Below are 21,071 nucleotides of genomic sequence, written 5' to 3'. Positions count from 1 at the left end.
GCTAGTATTTCAGTGTAAAACTAGCAGACCTTTCTATTTTATATGATAATTTAAGGAAAATTGTGCATGTTATTTACATGTGATGTAGTTAAGTCTGTGGTTAGAGAAGGGCGCAACCAAATTCCATACGAAAATTATTGTGCTTATTAGTTTTCTTTTTTTTAAAGAAAATCGCTGAGGATTTATTCAAAAACTACAATTTTGTATGAAGGGTCTTCAAAAATTCTACAAAATATGAAAATTAGACTTTTTGTGCTTTGAAGAAGGGGGTCCATAAATCTTTTGTTCAGCCTTAGAGGTAGTTATCTTCTTCCTCTTTTGCACTGCAGCTTTTGTGGGCCAACCATCGCCACACATCAAAGGAGTACTTGGTCTTATTCCAAGAGCAGAAGTTTTTGAAATCAAACAAAGCAGTTACTGGATGAAATTCTTATTGTTTGTTAGAGTATGTATCTTGAATAACTATAATAAGCTGGACTAAAGATAATTTTTATAACCCTAGGCCAATATAAAGGATAGCTTTAAAAACGAGAGAACATTTTAAATGCCAGGTATATGATTTTTCCTGGAATATCGCGGTTTTTTCACATTTCTCAAGATCATTGGTTCTCGAACTTTTGCTATTGAAGAACTTATAATCCGACAAAATTTTTACGGAATTACTACATCTAAAATACGTGATTCTTCTGCCAATGGGCAGAAATCTAATTGATTTATTTGGTTTGGCGGATTTTCGCCATTTTGAATATTTGAAACTGCTCCGGAATCCGCTAGTATCGCATTTCCTATACACGCGGTTTGAATGTCAAGCGACGATTTTCGTACTTACCTAACTTAAAAGTTCCACGTTGCGATTTGTATTCACGTGGTTTCAAAATCGTACATCGCGATTCATATTCATGCAATTTAAAAATCCAGTATCAAATTCCTATTCACGCAATTTTAATAATCAACTTAGCGATAAATGTGTGATATTCATCATTGGTAGGTAATTTAATTATAAATCGTATTTAAAAAAAAAATGTGTTAAATACGAAACATGTATGATATACAAATTTATATCGATTTTTTGAGCATGAAATTTTCCTTCTCTCACAATCACCCCTGAGAGTTTTATCTGCTAGAAAAGAACTAATTTTCACACAATTGAGGTCCCTAGTCTTACCATACTCTCTCACAAATAGCAATTAAAAAAGGTACATAACTTAGCCTTTAATATCTTAAATTTAAATTGCGGGGCAAACTATTAGGTAATTTATTAAGTTTGCAAATACAAGGGTTAATGAAATAGGGTACGTTTTGTATCATTACCCATGGTAATTTGCAACATTTTGCTTGTAGTACTTAAGAGTTTTGTTTTAGCTCTATCTCGTACCATAAATACTTAAATTTCTATTAGCTAAATTATGGTCACATAAACTGGACGAATATGTTTTAAGAAAAAAAGGCTTTCTAAAAATTGCTTTCATTTTTCACTGAGATCGAAAATTCAATAAAGAAATCTATACATTACAAACTGCATAAAAATTTTTGAAGATGAGAAAAAAATAATGTACTCTAATAATAGTTCAAAAAGAGAAAGTTTTAGGGAAGAATAAATTAAAACATGACGCATTTCTGAAAATCCTAGTTCTGCTCTATGTGATAAGACATAAACTATTTCATAAATCACTGAATTTTGGAACTTGAAAGCAAAATAATCTTTTTGTCTTTAGCTTCCTAAAGTAATTTTTATTTATTCTTTATCAAGTCTTACATTTCTACAAACAGTGAACGTTACCGTTGAAATTATTATAAATGTGAAAAATATTCCTAGGTTTAAAACATAAGCACTGAATCTCGTTTCACTAGTTTTTTCAATAACTTGGAGTCTTATGGTTCCAACTAAAGTCTTATCATTCCAGCAGCTGGGATTAAGGAAAAAATAGAATACAAATCAAGAAAAATGGAATGATACATTAGAAAAATAAGGCAATAAGTTATAATGATACTATGGAAATGATTTGAACAATTATTTTTATTCCAGTCTTGTGAAGTTACAGTTTCTAACGATTGTGTAAGATTAAAGATTTCTCACAGAGTGATTACTAATTTATTCCTCGTAATATATCCATTAAAAATTCTTACTTTAAATATGTATTTCAGTTGTATTAATATATGTTTAAAAAGTATTTTAAAAACCTATGTCGAGCTCATTCATACATACTCGGGTTGACCGTTGACCAATGAAAGCTTTCGTAAACCTGATGAATCGCTATCGAATAAAGTGAGATCAAAATTATTGAAACTGATATAATTATCTGATGAAACCCGAAAGTGCTTGTATTTACAGGGTATCCGTACACCTGGAAAGTAATGGATTGAAATTTGTCTCGGGAAGATATGATTTTTAGTGACAAATGCTAAGAAGTTATGGATTTGGGGTATTGAAGCCCTTAGTTCTGGAGCCCGATTTGAATTTACATGATTTAAGAATCACATAACTCAATCCACGTTCTTCCGATTTCTAAATTATCGTCATTCAGTCCCGCTCTGTTCGGGAGATCAAGCAGGTTTGAATGTTTTTACTCTTTCCTCCCTCAGTAGTGATTCGTTAACTTTTGATAATGTTTTTTTTTTTCTTTCTTTTCCTGGCTCTAATAATGTATATTCTGTGACTTTTAATGTAAATTTCTTAAGTAATCTCCATTAAATTTCTTTACCGATTTTATATATTATATTTGAAATAGTCTTTGTAATACATAGGGTGTTCCGTAATCACTATCCTTATTATGTATTTTCAGTATCCCAGTTTAAAATTAAGTAAAAAAAACATGCTCATTAGAAATCACAAATTGATATTTAAGTGAGAAAAATACTTCACTAGTGATTTTTCAGATATCGATAGCATATGTAGAAGTCGCAAATTATAATTTATGATATCCATAATTTTTTATACTTCATTTTGGAGAAGGATCTTAGAGGCGGTGGTTACGAACCACTGTGAGGATGGTGTTTTCAATATAAATGTAAACAGTCTCGAGCTCAATACCTGCTCTAGTTCCGGTTCGAAAGTTTGTAACTGCTTACTACAGCTTATTCCGCGAGGCGATATTTTCAAACGGATAATTTTGTTTTGTTAAAAGAAGTAAATTAGATAATTTCTGAGCTCAAATCTGCCGTATTCCATAAGATATTAATGTTATTAAGTAATTCTGGTGAGCTTGTAGTGAAAATTTGTTTTAGTTATTTATAGATATAATGTTAAAAAAGGTGACATGGTTGCTAGATTTTGAATAACTCGCTTTTTTGGCAGTCCTGATTTGACCTCATTCCATTTGCTTATTACTGTTTGTTCTTGTTGCAAGTAAGTGTTAGCACCTTTAGCATTGTAAATACATTGTTAGCATTGCAAGCACAAGTAATAAGTAATCAAATACCACGTCAGAATCTCAAAACACAATGATCATGTTGTGAGCCAAATGGCTTTAAAATACACCGGAAACAGTAACCCGGAAGTATAGGCGGTATAGAGCTTGCAGCGTTCCCTGGTGTAGAAAACACCACCCATATTACTATGTAGGAGATTGGGATAAAAAAAAGAAAAGTTTTATTTTTACCTGTATATAGATGTATCGGAAAATCGCAGTTTTCGAATGTGCAAATTGTTAGCGAAATCTATTTTAACTCTGCCTTTGGTTAACACGTGGACTTTAGATGGATTTATCACGAACGAGTCATTTCGCCAAATGAGAAATCTCCCTTGGTTGTTTCTAAAAAGAATGAAAATTTTTCAGAGTCATAAAAAGTTTTTTTTCTTTAAAAAACATACGTTGTCGTCACTTCTCTAAATAGCCAAGTGTCTGTAAGAATCTTTCCATCATTTTGATTTTCAATTCTATAGTTATTTAACACATGTTTATCAAATTCAGTTTAATAATGAAAGAAAACTCTTAAATGTTTCCAGAAAATGGCGATAGAGCTAGTACTTACCCAGGACAAGTCATCATGATGCTTTTACCAACCTCTTCGTGTAAAGTTCTCCTACTGACGAGTGCTGGTAGGGGCGGTAGAGGTTGGTGCAAGGAATAGACCCCTTTACTATTATCCACAGTATCAATCACAGCACCAGTTTGATCCGTTACAGATATTATACCACCGAATGATGCACAAGGAATCTAGGACACAGTTAAAGGAATTTATCACAGTAAATTACGAAGCTTTCATTAACTTTCTTTCGTGTGTGCAAACGCACTTTCAAACTAGCTATCTTCATTCGGATGTATATCTCCAATGGAGTTCCCAGTCTCGTAAAGTCCCGCAGTGGACTGATCGTTCAGACACGGTTCCCAGCAGATCACCGAAGTCAAGCATCATTGGCTGCGGTCAGTGTGTGGGTGGGTGACCACTTGGATCGGTCTGCGTAGGGACCGAGGGTGAGCGGTGTGGGTCCTCGTTATACTGTTCTACCGTAAAGTGCTCGACTTCGCATGCAGGTCGACGGGCTACCGAAGAGGGGGTGCCATCCCCACTGCAGAGGATCAAAATTGTGATGGCATGTCTTCGGATCAGGGATGTTTCCCAGCCCATCGTGCAGCTCTAGTGCAACGTAAATGAACAACTACTACCCAGTCTCGTAAAAATACAAGTTTGTTCAAGTACTGACTGCTAAAGGCAGAGTTGATCGTCCTTTTATTGACAAACAGACTTCATCGTCAGTCGAAATTCTGCTCACATACCTGAACTAATGTACTTTATTCTGGAGCTTTGTCGTGCTTGACGACAATCCAAATTTTAGTTGTTTCTTGACCTTTACAAGTAGAATTTATCGTCCCAATCCTACTTTAAAGTAAACTTTATTCGGAATTTTTCGTAAAAAACTGATTTTCTTATACTTTAAACTAGGTTTTATTTTTACCTTTACCGATCGAGAATCTGATTTTTTTTACCGATATTTTGATAAAATATGTTAATATGCAATATTATTTAAAATCAATATTATACCAAAGTGATTAATTTCTAACTAAAATGAAATTATTACATAATTAATTGCGAAATTGCTGGGATTGCGAAATTATTACATAATTAATGCAAACTAATCTCTGAATTAAAATCAAAGTTGTTTTCATTCAAACTCAACACTCTCAAAAATTTGTAAAGGCTAACACCCAATTTGTCAGTTTGATGTTACATAATTTTCATAAAATTAATTAATTTACGTCTCGAAATATTAATCATTTTATTTTTTTCTTAGGAGAAGGAGTCTTTCTGCGTTATTTTTAAACACAAGCTAAAAATTTCCACACATTTTGAAAATTTTCTTATCTTAATAAATCTAAATCGGTATAAATAAAATATGCGTACTAAGAAACTTCTTTTACATACAGCTATTGAAAGTTATAATCTAAAAGCTTCATGTAATTTTTATACACATTACATTTTTTTAAACATCAAATTTCTGTTTAACATTACATTTATGGCGTTATTACCATTACAATTATTAAACATCAATTCACTGGTCAACATCAATTCACTAACTTGATTCAATCATGAGGTACCTTTTGATAGAAGAAAGTTGGCGATGTCGATATTTACTCTCCCCACATTGTTGACTTGCGGACGTGATATGATCACGCCTATTTTGACAGAAACGCCCACTTCGATGGATGGTTCACATTGAACAGTTGACTTGTCACTGCGACATTAACCACCTTCTCGCGCTGTTGCTGTTCAGACTGCATACACTCGACTGCTAAAGACAACACAGGAGCGACTACGACCGTGAAGTTAATGCACCTCTCACATTCAGCACTCAAAAACCCGGTGACCTTAATCCAGCTCTCCCGGTCTTTCACAAGTATAGCAACTAGTGGTATCCGTTCATCGATTTCTATCCCTGATAAATTTCTGATGGGGGTGTACCGTGGCGTTACTACCACTACGATTTTTAAACATCAATTCACTGCTATGTAGGACTTATTATAATAATTTGATTTATTCATCCGTAAGAAGGAACTAACATCAACAGTGAAAGAAGACACGTGTCATAAAAATAACGGAAAATGGTCACCGTATTCAGATCATCTTTTCATATTTTGTGTAGTAGTCCTTTTTATCAATTTAGAATTTCTCCCGATTGTTAAATAGAGTTTCTTAATAATCGCATTCCATGTTTTTATATGTGTTTTAGAATATTTTTGAAAAAAAAAAGATTTTTGCGAGATAAAAATCGAAAAATTTTATCGGACTATGTGAAATCCCTGGTGAGAGAAGAGATTGGAGCTGTTTTTATAATTGCCTTTTAATTCCACTCTGTTTCATACGTTTATCAAACTGGTTTTGATGTTTTTTCTCACTGCATCTTGCACATTTTCATCTCACTCACATTGCACTTTTTTGTGCGTGTTTTTTTCATATATATATAGATTTGCAACCTTTATATTACTTCTTTGACTTTTTTCACAAAAATTCTAAAGATACATATTCAGAGCGGTGACTACAAAACACTCTGTTTATGAAACCTTATAACAAAAAGGAAATAAATAGAGAAATATCATTTTGATTGAGTGTTCGTGATGAATTAAGTCTTGTAATACAAATAGTTAAATTGCCAGAATATTTTAATTGCTATTAACTATACTCAATTGTTCGTTATCATTTATTTCCTCTTTTGTAGTCAAGTTAAACAGAAGTAAATAGTTCATAATTTTAATTTGTAAATTTAATTATTAATTTATAATTTTAATCCATACTATTAGAAAAATGTTTAATATTGGTGCTGCTACCAGAATAAAATATGCAGATATTTTATATATTAGTAAGTAACAATTTTCAACTTACTTTGCAAAAGCCTACAACAAATTCACTCTTCTTGTCGATAACTGCTGGCAGATTTCTTATTGGTTCAGGAAGAAGATGTGATCGACAAGGAATGCCCTTCTTGTACTCGTTCAATATTTGCGTATCCACCGGCTTCGAAGGAAGCATCATATTTTGTTTCTGCCAAATTAACAATATCATGAATAAATGGTAATTGATATATCACTTAAAGTTGATGAAATACTGTTTGCCTAATTAAGGAACTCCTTCCGCCACAAAGCTATGTTGCTATGGAAACAAGAAAAAATGTGTTTTAAAGATAAATTTTTGATACCTTCATATGAGTCTTCGGAACCATAGTCACTGATAGTGCTCCTAACAACTGGCGATGGGAGTTCTTTAGTTAATACATGACAGTCTATATAGTTATCTTAAGAACATATACACCGAAGAGCCATTACACTATGACCACCCTCCATCTATAACAATGGGCTCGCCCAGGTTTTCATGGGGCACATTAGGACCCATAATCCTCATAACAATCCCTGACGTCTGTAAGCTACTTGAACATAGTTGCAGACCAGGTTCACCCATTCAGGGCAAAAGTTTTTCATGCGGGGGATGGTGTTTACCAACAGGATAATGCACCATGTCATAAGGGTCGAATCGTCATGGATTGGTTCGAGGAACATTCCAGTGACTTTCAAGTCATGTCTAGGCCCCCAAATTCACCTGACCTTAATCCAATGGAGCATTTGTGGTCCTACTTGGAAAATCAAATTCGTGCTGTCATGCTACCCCCTCGTAATGTGAGGGAATTGCAGTACCAGTTGGTGAACGCTTGGTACCAGATACCTCAGACTGCCTATCAGCACCTTGTGGAATCAATGCCACGACGGGTGCTAGCAGTTTTGAGGGCTAAAGGTGGTCCTACATGTTATTAGCAGGGTGGTCATAATGTAATGGCTCTTCGGTGTATATTCAGATCGCACTAAATATTATGGACAATGCGTAATTATCCCCTTCTCCCATTTTGTTGCTGTAGCAACATAGCTAACTAGTAGCCAAACTTATGGACAAAACATAAACATTTGACTCATTCTTGTTGAATATCAAAGAAAACTGCTTTCCCTACCTGGATAGGGACTGGAGGTTTTTTCCTTTCAGAAGAACGTAATAGAACCGGATGTACTACGAAAATTGAGGCAAATGTTAAAGCAAAAAACGAAACAATTAAGAGCCTCCGCCTGTAATCTGTGGCAAGGTAGCTTTTTAATAAACAGTGACAGAGGACAAACCATATGTTATAGTCATATTCATATGGTTTGTCCTCTGTCGCTGTTAGTTAAAAAGTTTCCTTGCCACAGATATATAACACATTGACCTTTGTAAAACAATGCTGAACGCAGCTCTTTGGTCACCAGCTGGTAAAATTGCTGCCCAAGACTCAGAACTTTATTGAATTACACACTGAATTCTTAACGAAATTTTAATCTTAATGGTGGACTTGAAATTTCTTGCTGCTCTATTAAAGATTTAAATTGGTGATTGGTACTGTGAATATGACTGAATTGATGGTTTGCCTTCTGTCACTATTAATTAAAAAGTTGCCTTGCCGCAGATACTCAGGCGATGAAAAGTTTTATTGATAAATTGCATCAGAATTACCTGGCATTTTTTTTTACCATTTGGTTAGATTATTAGCTGGTTAGACTTTAATGAAAATTGTGTAATGAACAAAAACCTTTTCCCAACTCCTGTTTCCTTCACTTATATTTTTTCGTGAACCGAATGTTTAGTTTAGTTATTTTGAAACAAAATTACTGAAGCGTCTGAACATATTTCCTCTGCACGATTTCAGCACATAGATTTTCAAAAATCTAGCTGCAAGCCCTGGTGTAGGGGACGCAATACACTGAGACATTGATGTCGGCGCTCATTATGAAATAACGCTAACTTATTTTTATTATTATTATTTACTCCGAAATAAAGGAAGCTCCTGGCTTAAATCCTACTGTAACGCTTTAATGTCCTATTTTTTACAGAAATAAAGAATGAATTGCTCGGACATTTCATTACAAAACTGTTAATGTGTAAGACTGATATGACAATTAAGGGTCAGAACGAACAATTTTTGCAGTGCAAGAACATATGAGGAAAATTGCTTACGGCCTTGCGTGGTAAATGATGTTTCCGTGATGTTAAATGAAGAGCAACAATTTTGAATCTCTTTATAAAAATAAATAAACAGAAGTCTAAATACAGATTAGAATCGAACGACCGAAGTTGTCTGAAATTTATTTCTGGAACAGAAAGCTTTCCAGGAACAAGGAAGGTTAGGTTAGAAAATGAAATATATTTCCTAATAGCAAAACTAAAGCCATTCATTCGACAGCCACAGGAAGTATGGAATCTTTAAATGGAAAAAATATATATATTTCAAGTGAATTATTCCATGATAAACGGGATGAGACTAAAAGCAATTTTATCTCGGGCATAATTCAGTTTTGTTAAAACAAATCATTGATAATATTCAATAAAATTCTAGTATCCTCATAATTAATAAATTTAAAACTTCCTATAATTATTAATTTTCCAGGTCCTATTTGGTGCTACAGACTGAAATACTATTTAAAAATAAACATTTACCCTTTTTAATAGCAAGAGAAGTTTCATACCCTAATTGTACATATACCAACTCTTCGACGACGGCCCACACCACTGCATCGATTACATTGACTCCATTCAGACCAGGAAACGCCAAGAATTAGATTCAACCCTTTTAATGCAACATCATCAGATGGCGCTGCACTCTTCTTCTTCTTTTTCCCTCCCATTACAACCTAAGCCAACAAAAAAGAACTTTAAAGATTCAATTCGGATTTTAACGTCAGATGAAAGTTATACAAATGTGCTGTTGACCGCGGTCCTTACTGATGATCCGAAGAAAAATACTGGCACATACGCAAGTTTGATCCTCTGAAGAAGGGATGGCTTCCCTGCTTTGGTAGCCCGACGACCTGCACTCGAAGTCGAGCACTTTGGGGTAGAACAGTTTAACGAGAACCAATACCGCGCACCCCGGCCCCTACGCAGGCTGATCAAAGTGGTCACCCACCCGCTTACTGACTGCAGCCAGTGATCTCATAAACGAATACAAATAAAATTGTCTAGGTACTTCTGAAAATTTTGATGTCCACATTTTCATATTCTACTACTCTCAAAAGCATTACCGTACGTAACTAAGCAGTATTATGGGATATTAAAAGATTGAAGGGATTTGATTTTACTCTCGAAGTATTGAGTAATAGCTTCCTTAATATATATTTCTTAAAATTATTGTCAAAAGGAATCCTTGTCACAAATTAATATTTTATCGAGGAAGATACCAAAAATGCTGTCAAAATCTATCCAATCACTACAGAGAAAGATGTGGATAAAAACATTACAACCTGTTAGGCGATTGTGTTACGTTTGGAGTTGAAAGGTGATTGTTAGAAATACCTCCGTTTCTTATCAGGCAATCAAGAAGGTTTTAATGTTTCTTATAACGTTTTCCTAACTAATAGTTCAACAGATTTCAATGGCGTTTTTGTTTTTCTCTCTCTTAAATATAAATTTGCAACCTTTAAAATGTATTGAATACTATATTGACGGGCCGGGATAGTCTGGTTGGTTGGGCGTTGGGTCCAGGTCCAAAAGGTTGTGAGTTCGATTGCCGTCGGCAACAGATATCCCGTGCAGTAAATAGTGATCGATGAGCTTTAAATCTGTCGGGTTAGAAAGTACTCCAAGTTCCCATAACAAATCAATAACTCATAACAGTGGGGTTACTGAGTTGAAGATTGAACGTTCGTTCGTTCAGGTCAGAAATACGATCTGTGGATGAATGGATGGATGTATGAATGGGTTCGCCCTGTAAAAAGGGATATGACGTGTATGTGCGGCTAAAGACCGAATCTTGGCCATAGATGGAGCCACTGAAAAACAAGAAACGCACCCTCTGCTATAAAATCGCTTGGTTTTACCAGGCAGGCTTGGTTGCATTGGCAAGTGACGTTAGAAACAACAACTTTATTAATTTATAAGTATTATAAAAGCATCTACTTAGGGTGTATATATTTAGGGCGGTATTTAAGAAAGACTTTGTTTAACTGTCGGGACTAATCCCGGTTGAAATAAAAAGTCTAAGCAAAATATGAAATTTTTACTTTCAATTCATTACTTTCTAGTACTTTCCCTAAAACTTTAAATCACGCTTCTCTTACTGGAGTCTACATTTTTACATTTTGCAGCTTCAAAATTGTACGCTAAAACAGAAATTTCATATCATTGTATCTCTTTGTAACAGGAGGATACTTCCTGAGAGCGAAATATATTTTTTAAGAGAACTCAAATAGTGAACCAAACCAAGCCCTTTATAATATTGTCCAGAGATGCTGTAAGTCTAGGTCTCTAGTTAATGTCTAGGTCTCTAGTTAATGTCTCTAGCAAGAAATACCTTGAAGCTGAAGAATTTCAGAGAATGGAATGACCAGCAGATCTCCAGACTTGAATCTCATAGATCATGCCTGGGATGCTCTTGACATAGCATTTGCAGGTCAATGTTACCTTCCAGCAGCATCTCAGGGTGGAAAACTATTTTAAAGAAGATGCCTTTTAATGGAGTGGTATTTATTGTCTCAAGGTTGCATCAATCTCGTTAATAGCATGGGAGTTCGTTGGGAGACCTGCATTGCCATCAGGGGTGGTCAAGACGGTTGATTTGCTTGAAGTAATGAAAAGACTGTAAACTTTTTTTTCAAATGAAATGAGTGGGAATCCCGAAAATGCGAAAATGCTCACGATGCCCAATGCCATCATCCACATACATTCAAAATTGATCAAAACATCAAAGAGTGAGCACAACCTCGTAAAAGGACGCAAAACACAATGGTATAAGTTCAATTCCCAGAGCACAATATTATAGCCGCGAGAGCTAGTTGAGTTTGATCCTAGAATATTCTAAAACGATATAAGTTCGAAACTAAGTCGCTTATAAAATTGGTTAAGCCCGAATATCCCGAAAAAACGGTTGTCGAATAGGATATTTATTTAGGTCAAGACATTTTAAAAGTGAATTAAATCAAAAATTCTAAAATAAAAAAAATAAAAACTTTTAAGTTTTTTTCAGGAAGAATAAGTCTCCGTCAAGATTTCTGTGTCGAAATTGTCTTTTCGTTGATTTAACGGCAGCAGAAATTGTAGAAGTTGAAATACTATGTTTTTCATAAACGTAATCGTCTATAACTTTAACTACAAATTTATAATTGACTTATCTATTTTTATTGAAAAGTATTGTTGTTTTTCATCGATTGGTTTAATTAACATAGAATAAAGCTTATTTGTCGGAGCAAGAAAAAGAACTTAAGAAAAGTTGAAGCTATATAAAAAAGGAGATGTTTTTTGGGTTATTTTGATAGGAGTAAAAATACACCTAAAGGTCTGGTTTCTTAGGACAAGCGCCTTATCTGGGCGTCAGCGGGACGTCAACGTCCGGCTGACACCAATAAAATACTGGTTTGTTAGCTCAAGGCCTGGTTTCTTAGAACTAGCGCCTTATCTGGCAGGGCTAAAGAGAATAGAAGGGCTAGTTCACTCCGCTCTTAGAGCTGAAGCTACGATCGCTCTTAACCTAAAAGATAAAAAGAAACATTCATTTTTATTAAATGGATGTCCAATATATATTTTTTTTATTAATAAAAGTAGAGAGAACGAAACAAACGTTAAAGTTTATATCGGCGGTAAATTGATAATGACTTTAATACGAGATATGTGTTTTTTCTTATTTCGAGTTAATTGTCTCGAATATTCTGAATTACATCAGAAAAAAATTGAAAGTCAATTATTCCCCCTTGTAATTGTGTTCATTTATATTCAGGCAAATTAATTAATTTTTTTCCTACAACATTTAAAAAAAGACAAACAATGAAGGAAATGCAAAAAAAAAATGAACAAGAATTCTATCTTAAATTCAGTGAAAACACCTAATTTTGATGGAATTTTGAATGTATTAAACCAGAGAGAAATGTGACTGTTTAAAATTTACTTCCTGCTTTTGACTAGAAAAATAATTTGGGAATATTCAAAGAAAATTTGTTTTGCGTGTTTTAACTTTAAAATAAGCTTCTGTAACCATTTTTGCACAATTAACTAAACTTCTTTAAACCATTAAAATCTACTTATAAATAGTGTTTTTTAAATCATTTTGAAATAAAGAATACAGTTCTGACCGACAAGAGTGAACTATCTAACTGATTAATAAAACTTACTTATTTTTGAATAAAATTACAAAAAATGTAGCTTATTCAAAAACGATATTTATTGCCGATTATTATTATAAAAATTAGAAATGAAAACGATTATTATTATAAATAAAAACGATATTATTATAAATAAAAACGATATCATTATAAATAAAATCGTTATTATTGTATAACGATTATTATTCTAATAAAAACGATTATTATTATAAATAAAAACGATATTATTATAAATAAAAACGATATTATTATAAATAAAATCGTTATTATTGTATAACGATTATTATTCTAATAAAAACGATTATTATTATAAAAATTAGAAATGAAATAGCAACTGCGCTTTAGTTAGCCCATACATTTTATTTGCATTTAAAGTTCAAATGAAAAAAGTTACATTAGAGGAAGAAACGAAATATTTAATAAACTTTTGAGAATAATTATTATTTTCTGTAAAACGCATCTTCTTAAAAAAAATTAGTTCATTTTAATTATTTTTTTAAAAATTACTTTTAAATAAAAAGGGGTGATAGTTTCAAAATAATTGGTATCATTTTAAACTTTTTGTTCCCATACAACATATCGATACCATTGAGTTATTAAATAAATAAATAAAAGCATTTTTCGTTTAACCCTACAACCGCCTTATCAATGCTGTACGAGATATTATTTCTTCAAAAATATTTAAATATGAGTATAGAATAGATTATTCTATTACATCGATTGTCACTGCTGTGAACATTTTGGATCCTAACCAAAAATATAAAGTTTCTATGAAAATGAAGTTATAAAATATTTTAGCAGTTCAAAATTCCTGTAAAAATACAGAGAGAAAAACGAGAATGTGCACTAGTACTAGTTCAAATGCACAAAATCGGAATTTTCGTTAACAGATTTCTGGAAACTGTAGGTTTTTNAATGTGCTGTTGGATGTTGTCCGCCATTGCTTCTGTGGTTAACGTCACGTTGTAATCCAACTGCAGTTGAGTTGGACGGCAATTGTAGTTCAAGATGAGCGTTGGATGACGTATACTATCAAACTCACAAATGGACCAATCAGAGGTTAGCGCTGATTTCCAGCTGACGGCGTCCTGTCCTAAGAAACCAGGCCTTAAGGTAGAAAATTAACTTATGTGTTGTACCGAAAATAATCTCATCAATAAACCCTAATTTTAATTTTGTTTTCACCGCATAAAATAAATGCTATATATAGCTCGGAAATACCGAGATTCACAGCTCAATTATTTGCTTGAAGTGTTGAAAAAATGACCTGTACACGTCAAAAACAACCTGCCTAAGCTTGCTGTTCTAAAGTAGATTTTCATCTACCTCACAGCAACCTGAATGAGAAGAAAACAACTTCATACATCATGATTATACATCTTGGTAGTTTGATTTTTTAAGGTTCTTTTTTTGAAGTCAACTTAAAAAAACCTCAAATCAACTTCAACAGCACCTTAAAGTTTTGTAAGGGAAGTGCCACTGAGTAATAGAAATCAATAATGCATAAATAAAATATCATCAAAGTTGAAAAAAAAAAAAGATTACTTGAGCGCATCAACTTACATATCGGTGTGGTTCTCGTTGGACAACGTCTACAGCATACTTTGCGACCACTTCCATGTTATGAACGCATATATAGATACCAGTATCATCTTTTAAAACACTGTCGATTTCGATGGTTGTATCAGAGAGCAAGCGAGATCTTACACCATCAAAATGAACCGGAACAAAAGTAGCCTTTTCGGGAAGAACTTTTTTCCACACTCCCAACGAGTGGTCAGTCGGTTTCAAGCTACATTAAAATATTACGAAGAAACGGAAGGTTTTTGTGCTCATAATCATAATTCCTTGAACATAAATTCTACTTATTTACTTTGTTGTAAAAATGATTGTAATATTGAGCAAATTCGAATTTCCCCATATACATGGCGTTCATTGCATACCTAATTATATATTTTCAGAATCCTTGTCAACAGTGAAGCTAATAAAATCTTATACATTAGGAGTCGCACACAAGCGAATAAAAAAAAGAAAACGCTTTTAAAATCGAATTAATCATAGCTGGGGACGATGGAACTTAAACCAGCGAATTGTTTGTCGGATGAAAAAAAGAGGAATAATATCCGTCAATAAATCAGGTTTTTTATTTTTCATTCTGCCTTCCTCTCTAGTTATTCGATAAATTTCAAGATAGTTTCTCAAACATTAACTTCTAGATCACTCGCATGCAATGTGAATGTATCTTTCTTTTTTTTTTTTGTAAGCGAAGCTGCTCACACATGCGCTAGTCACATTTATGTCTGATTCGCATATACGAATCGCACGCAGTAGGAATGCTCCCTTTGTTAGTTTCTAACTTATAAATATAGATCAAGAGCGGTGAATAAAGAACAATATGCATTCCTTTTGCATATCAATTTCTTTTTTCTACAGGGAGACTGTTCACTAAGATGACTGACCAATTTCGAACATAAATAATAAAAATATAAATTGAGATAGAAAGAGTTTGCTGTATTATTATTGAAAAAGCAATAGGAAAATGCTTTGTGCATGAATATTATAATTATTGCCCCAGATAGCGTTGTTGATTGAAAAACTAAGTAAATATTTTAACATACTAATTATGCTTTTTCCTGCAACAGGTTGCTGGTAGTGCCAACCAGAACCAGTAACAAAATTTAGAACTATTCAAACACAATGCATTTTACAAAATTTAGTTCCTTTCTAATAACGATGCTGAAAAGGGCACATTTTTTGATCGACTCGTCTTTTTATTATTTACGTTCAAAATAGATGAAACATTCAGGAGATACCCTGAACGCTATATTAGGTAAATAAACTACGCATTGAAGAAAAAATTTGTTCCCGATTTGTCTGTATAGAAATTTACGTAAAATTCCTACTAAGTAGTAATAGAAATATTTTATTTAAAATTACGACTTAGTAAAAATTCATACTGAAAGCCCTATTGTTAATGAACGTACAGAGCTAAAAAAAAAAAAAAAAAAAAAAAAAANGCTAAAAAAAAAAAAAAAAAGATCTACCCTGATTAACTTTTGATATAATTATAGGTGTAGGGAGAGAAGATATTGACAATGTCACCCTTCATCTATGAAAACGTACCCCACCATAGAATCGAGTTAACATGTCTTTTATACTAGTGAATTGGAATTATATTTTTGTAGTGGTAAATGCACTACAGTACTCCCCCACCAGAATTATATGTGTGATAGAATTCGATGAACGGACATCACTAGTTAATTCATTGCTGTCTTGTTAGAAGCCGGGAGACCTGTATAAGTTTTTTGAGTGCTGATCGTGAGAGCTGTATTAAGTTCACGGCTGTGGTCGCTCTTGTATTGGCTTCAGCAGTCCAGTGTATACGTTGTTCGTTGTCTGTGATCGACACTGAGAAGCAACAGAGTGAGGAGGACAATGTCGCAGTCACAAGTAGCAGTCACGTAGTAGGCGTTTCTGCCAAGGTAGGCGTGTTCACATCACGTCCGGGTCACCAATGTCAACCTTCATCTATGAAAGGGTACCCCACCATAGAATCGAGTTAACATGTCTTTTATACTAGTGAATTGGAATTATATTTTTGTACTGGTAGATATACTACAATAGGATTTCCACGGCCTAGAATTCAATCTTAATGGTTCGAGGGGTGACGCAGCAACAAATAATTTAGAAAATAAATTTATTCGTTAAAACTATTAAAAATATTAAATTTTTTTCAATGTTTTCATGTCAATTCATTAAAAGTTGCTATATTTTTTTCACTTGAGAATTTCCGGTGGTTTGAAATGCGGTGGTATTTGTTGCCTAAGTACTCTTAGGTAGAAAAGAAGGTTCCGTGAATGCTTGGATTAATTGCCTGCTTTATTACTTTAATAATTAGCAACTAATTAGTTCTTTGAGGTATGACAGCCAGACATGAGAAATATGATCCGTGGAAGAAACTTTTCCTCACTGTTCGAAGAAATATTCAGGTAGTCGCTGGAAATGGTAAAATAATAATAAATAATAGTCTAAATTGCCTTTTAAAAAATTAAAGCAAGCAATGTTTTAAGATACCCGGTTTTTTGAGTTTTGGTTTTTTTTTCTCCAAGGTTTTCAGATTTAAGTGGGTTTTTTCAAACTTAATTGAGTGTTTTTCATTTTATTTAATTCCTTATAGTATTAGAGTAAGTCTTGCTACATTAATAAGCAACATTAATTTGATTAATAATTAAACCATTAATAATCATAACTATTAAAACATTTAATTTACATTGACAAATTAGCAATAATATTTTTGCTGACAGTAATAGGGCTCAATTACTTCTGTAGGATATACCTATTCTGTTTTAGAATTATAAAAAACTACCAAGTATTTAAGTGAAGAAATAAATTACTTATCTTAATTCACTTTCAAATTAATTTTTAACACGAAAATGTATTTACTTTTCTAATTGTGTTATTATGTCTATGTTATGTACAAAGCGCGAAAAAAGGACCACCTTAAATAACTTTTGATGTAATGATCGGATCTCCACGTTCTAGAACTCCAATTTAATGGTTCCAGGGGTGATCTCGAATATGCTAATTAATTAGTGCAGACGATAATTTAAGTTACGAAATCAGACCCAGAAACGTACTTTCTCTGAATAAATATACATTTTTTTCGACGAAATAGGATTTCTGACTTCCAAAATATAGGGGATAGCCGAGATCCGGGAAAAAAGGTTCTCATAGTTTGGTCAGGAGAACGATCCAAAGTTTGGACCCCTAAATGCTAATTTTACTCTTTGCGTATTTCGCCATATCTCGAGAATTTTTTAAACGAATTGAAAACTTGAGCAGACATTAATAAAACTCGTTTTTCCAAAGATAATTCCATGAAAAAAAATAATTTTAAATAATTATTTATTATTTCTTTTATTATTTCTTTTATTATTTTATTCAATAACAGTTGAAAAAAAAATTTAAATTGAAAGGTATACAGTTTTTTACATCATTTTGTAGAACGTAATTTTGCATGGCAGAACACAAAATTTAAGCGAAATTTGCATATTTCCTGAGAAATCGAATTTTAAATCTGCGATTTTTTAAAAATTTGATTTCTCAGGAATTATTTGACCAATTTTATGCTTTGTCATGTAAAATTACATATTTTAAAATGCAAAAAATTGTATACCTTGCAATTCAAAAATTTTCCACTGTTATTAAATAAAATAATAAAGAATTATAAATATTTATTACATTTTTTATACATGGAATTATCTTTGGCTAATCGAATTTTAAAACTGTGTGCAAAATATTTTCAATTCGTTCAAAAAATTCTCATATGGCGAAATAAGCAAACCCAGATAGCGGCCAAAGAATATAGAAAGAAGAAGTCCAGTTCTTGGAATACGTAACTAAAGCGGGGAACAGCTCGGTGTAGTATGCTATACCAGAAAAACAACTTCTAGGGTGAGCAACAAACTCAGATTTAGCAGAGTGTCATTTGCATGCCAGAGCATAAGAAGCAAAGTTAAGCGGTTGTTGGACAACTACAAGCATAGTTGAGTGCACTGCTACCTGCCAACCACCATTTTATTCATTCTTTCTACTTCAAAATGTGTTAGCAGATTTAATTAACATGGACGGCATAAATGTATTCTCAAAGAAAAGTCTTAATTAACAGTGAGCTACTGTTTATCAATAGTTTAAAAATACACAACAACCCAACGATAAAAAATAGAGAAAACATTTCTTCGTCACTCCATAGCCTTCCCAAGTCCTAATGTTAGTTGAAAGAAGAGAAGGGGGAAAATCCGTTTATAGAACTTCTGTTGTTGTGCCCCTTTATACCTCTAAGCCTTTTTTCCTTTATACACATGAACCACACATGACCTTGGAGGACTAGGTCAGATTATGTCAATCAAATCTAGACTTCTTCCCCTATGTATAATCCTGGTTGCGGTTATCACCTATATTTTGGGTGTAAGCTATGGTGGGGCAGAGGATGGAGTGTTCGCCTCCCAATAGGGTGCACCGAGTTCGAATCCCAGCGATTGCTGGTCGATGCGGATTCCGCACCCGGCTCGCACCGACCCCAGGGGATATTCGTGGTTTTTCTCTCTATGTAACGCAAATGAGGGTTAGTTCCATCAAAAAAGTCCTCCACGAAGGCAAAATTCCTCCCAGTGCTTGATCCTGGAGTTCCCTTGTCTTCTGGATTGGTTCAAAATTACAAGACTACGGAGTTGAACATTAGTAGTAGTAAACCCAAAATTGGATCGGATGTTCAACGATGATTATGAAAAAAAAATCCAGCTAATACTAGCACCTGTTTCATTTCAGTAGCTTTGTGTGATTTATAATTTAACTACGATTTATAATTTTGTCAATAAGTAACTTTTAAAACGTAAAATACAACAACTGCTTTACCGTAATGATTTTTTTTTTAAAAATTACAGTTTGTTTTTACCATAATGGACAAGTTAAGGACAACTTGTTTCCTTCCAAAATAAGCAAAGCTTCCGCACTTTTAGGGACAGTCTTTACCATTTTACATGCTTCGTAAGTTTCCATAGTCCTAACAGAGATTGGACGATATTCTTTAACTCTAAAACAATTGAACAAAATTATGAAATTGGGTTTTCAAAAAAAAAGTAGTATGTGCTATGAAATGAAGCAAAAATTCTGAACAGAGAAACGAAACTTTTATAATGATAATTTATTGAAAAGGTATACAGGCACTATAAGAAATAATTCTTATTCGCATTTTCTTTACTATTAGTTTAAAAAGATAATTGATACCAAGCATGTAAATGCCTATTATATTAATAATATTTAGAAGGTGGTTAAGATTATTTTACCAGTAACCGAAACTGAAAAATGTTATAAAAATTGTTATATAAAATAAACAAATTATCGAAATATTTTCAAAATTGGATAAAAATTGGATCAATTTGATAACATTAGAAAATAAGTGAAATATTACCTTTTGAAAATTTCTCCAACACCTTGGCTATAAACCCAGAATTCTTTTGAAGAAAATGTCGCAAAGAAAACGACTAGGAAAAACTGAACGTTTTCTAAGAAAAATCTACAAATCATTTTGAAGTGTTGCAGCATTTGAATTAATTAGATGCTACAACCACAGAGAAATACATATGTGAGTAAAAATTACAGTTCATGATTTAAATTAATGATTTTGATTACAGCTCTATTAATATCCTTAAAACTTGTTCACCAACTGTTCATTGCTATTTTTTATTGTTAGATATAATAAATACATTCATTTATTTGCTTTTAGGTATTGATTCTACGAAATATCTGGAAAAGATTTCAGTTGTGAACTAAAATGTCTATTCTTTTTTTTAATTGGGTATAATATAAAAAAAAACACAACTACTTCCACTTAGTAGGAATAACATTTACCATGACGCAATGCTAAATTCTATGCCACTATCTACATAAATGCCACTATCCCAGAGCCGGATTATACCTTTCGTAGGCCCTAGGCACAGAGCCGTATTATACCTTTCGTAGGCCCGAGGCATAGCCGTTTTTGGGCCCTCCCCACCTTCCCCCACTCCTCCCCTCTTTTCAAAATATATGCTAAAATTTTCTTGCATATTTTTTTTTACATTTTTATTAATATGGATTTTAATGTACAAATTTGTTTATCGAACTTTATCTGCAATACCGACATACTGCTGATATTGCAGTTGATATCGATAATACCATTATGATTAGTTCGATCGATAACTATGTAAACACTTCACGTCAACAATACAACAACAAACCAGCAAAAAAAAACAGCGAAATTGATAGTGAGATTAATTACCAGAAATATTTATACTACAAATAGCTTCATAGTTTTCATGATACTACTATGATAACTAAGTGAAGGAAATTAACATTGTCAAAAGTAAATCTTTTGAAATTATTTATAAATAAATTTGCAAGGTAGGTTAAATGTTTACTAATAGAAAAAAA

General features: G+C 33.0%; 1 protein-coding gene across 1 annotated transcript; it reads right to left on the bottom strand.

Moving 5' to 3' along the window:
* Positions 1 to 1,611: 1,611 nt before the first annotated feature.
* LOC110282961 (Ig-like V-type domain-containing protein FAM187A) lies at positions 1,612 to 19,634 on the bottom strand. Its single transcript, XM_021147307.3, has 7 exons — positions 19,555 to 19,634; positions 14,664 to 14,892; positions 9,477 to 9,641; positions 6,820 to 6,978; positions 3,973 to 4,157; positions 3,600 to 3,752; positions 1,612 to 1,907 (listed from the first exon to the last, which is right to left on the bottom strand). Exons 1-7 carry the CDS (start codon positions 19,632 to 19,634, stop codon positions 1,736 to 1,738), a joined length of 1,143 nt encoding a protein of 380 aa, XP_021002966.3. The 3' UTR covers positions 1,612 to 1,735.
* Between the last annotated feature and the right edge of the window lie 1,437 nt (positions 19,635 to 21,071).

Source organism: Parasteatoda tepidariorum, chromosome 7, assembly GCF_043381705.1.
Source record: "Parasteatoda tepidariorum isolate YZ-2023 chromosome 7, CAS_Ptep_4.0, whole genome shotgun sequence".
In the NCBI taxonomy this organism is placed as follows: Eukaryota; Metazoa; Arthropoda; class Arachnida; order Araneae; family Theridiidae; genus Parasteatoda; species Parasteatoda tepidariorum.
The sequence above is the reverse complement of the archived record's forward strand: the minus strand, read 5'-3'. Positions and strand labels throughout refer to the sequence as shown.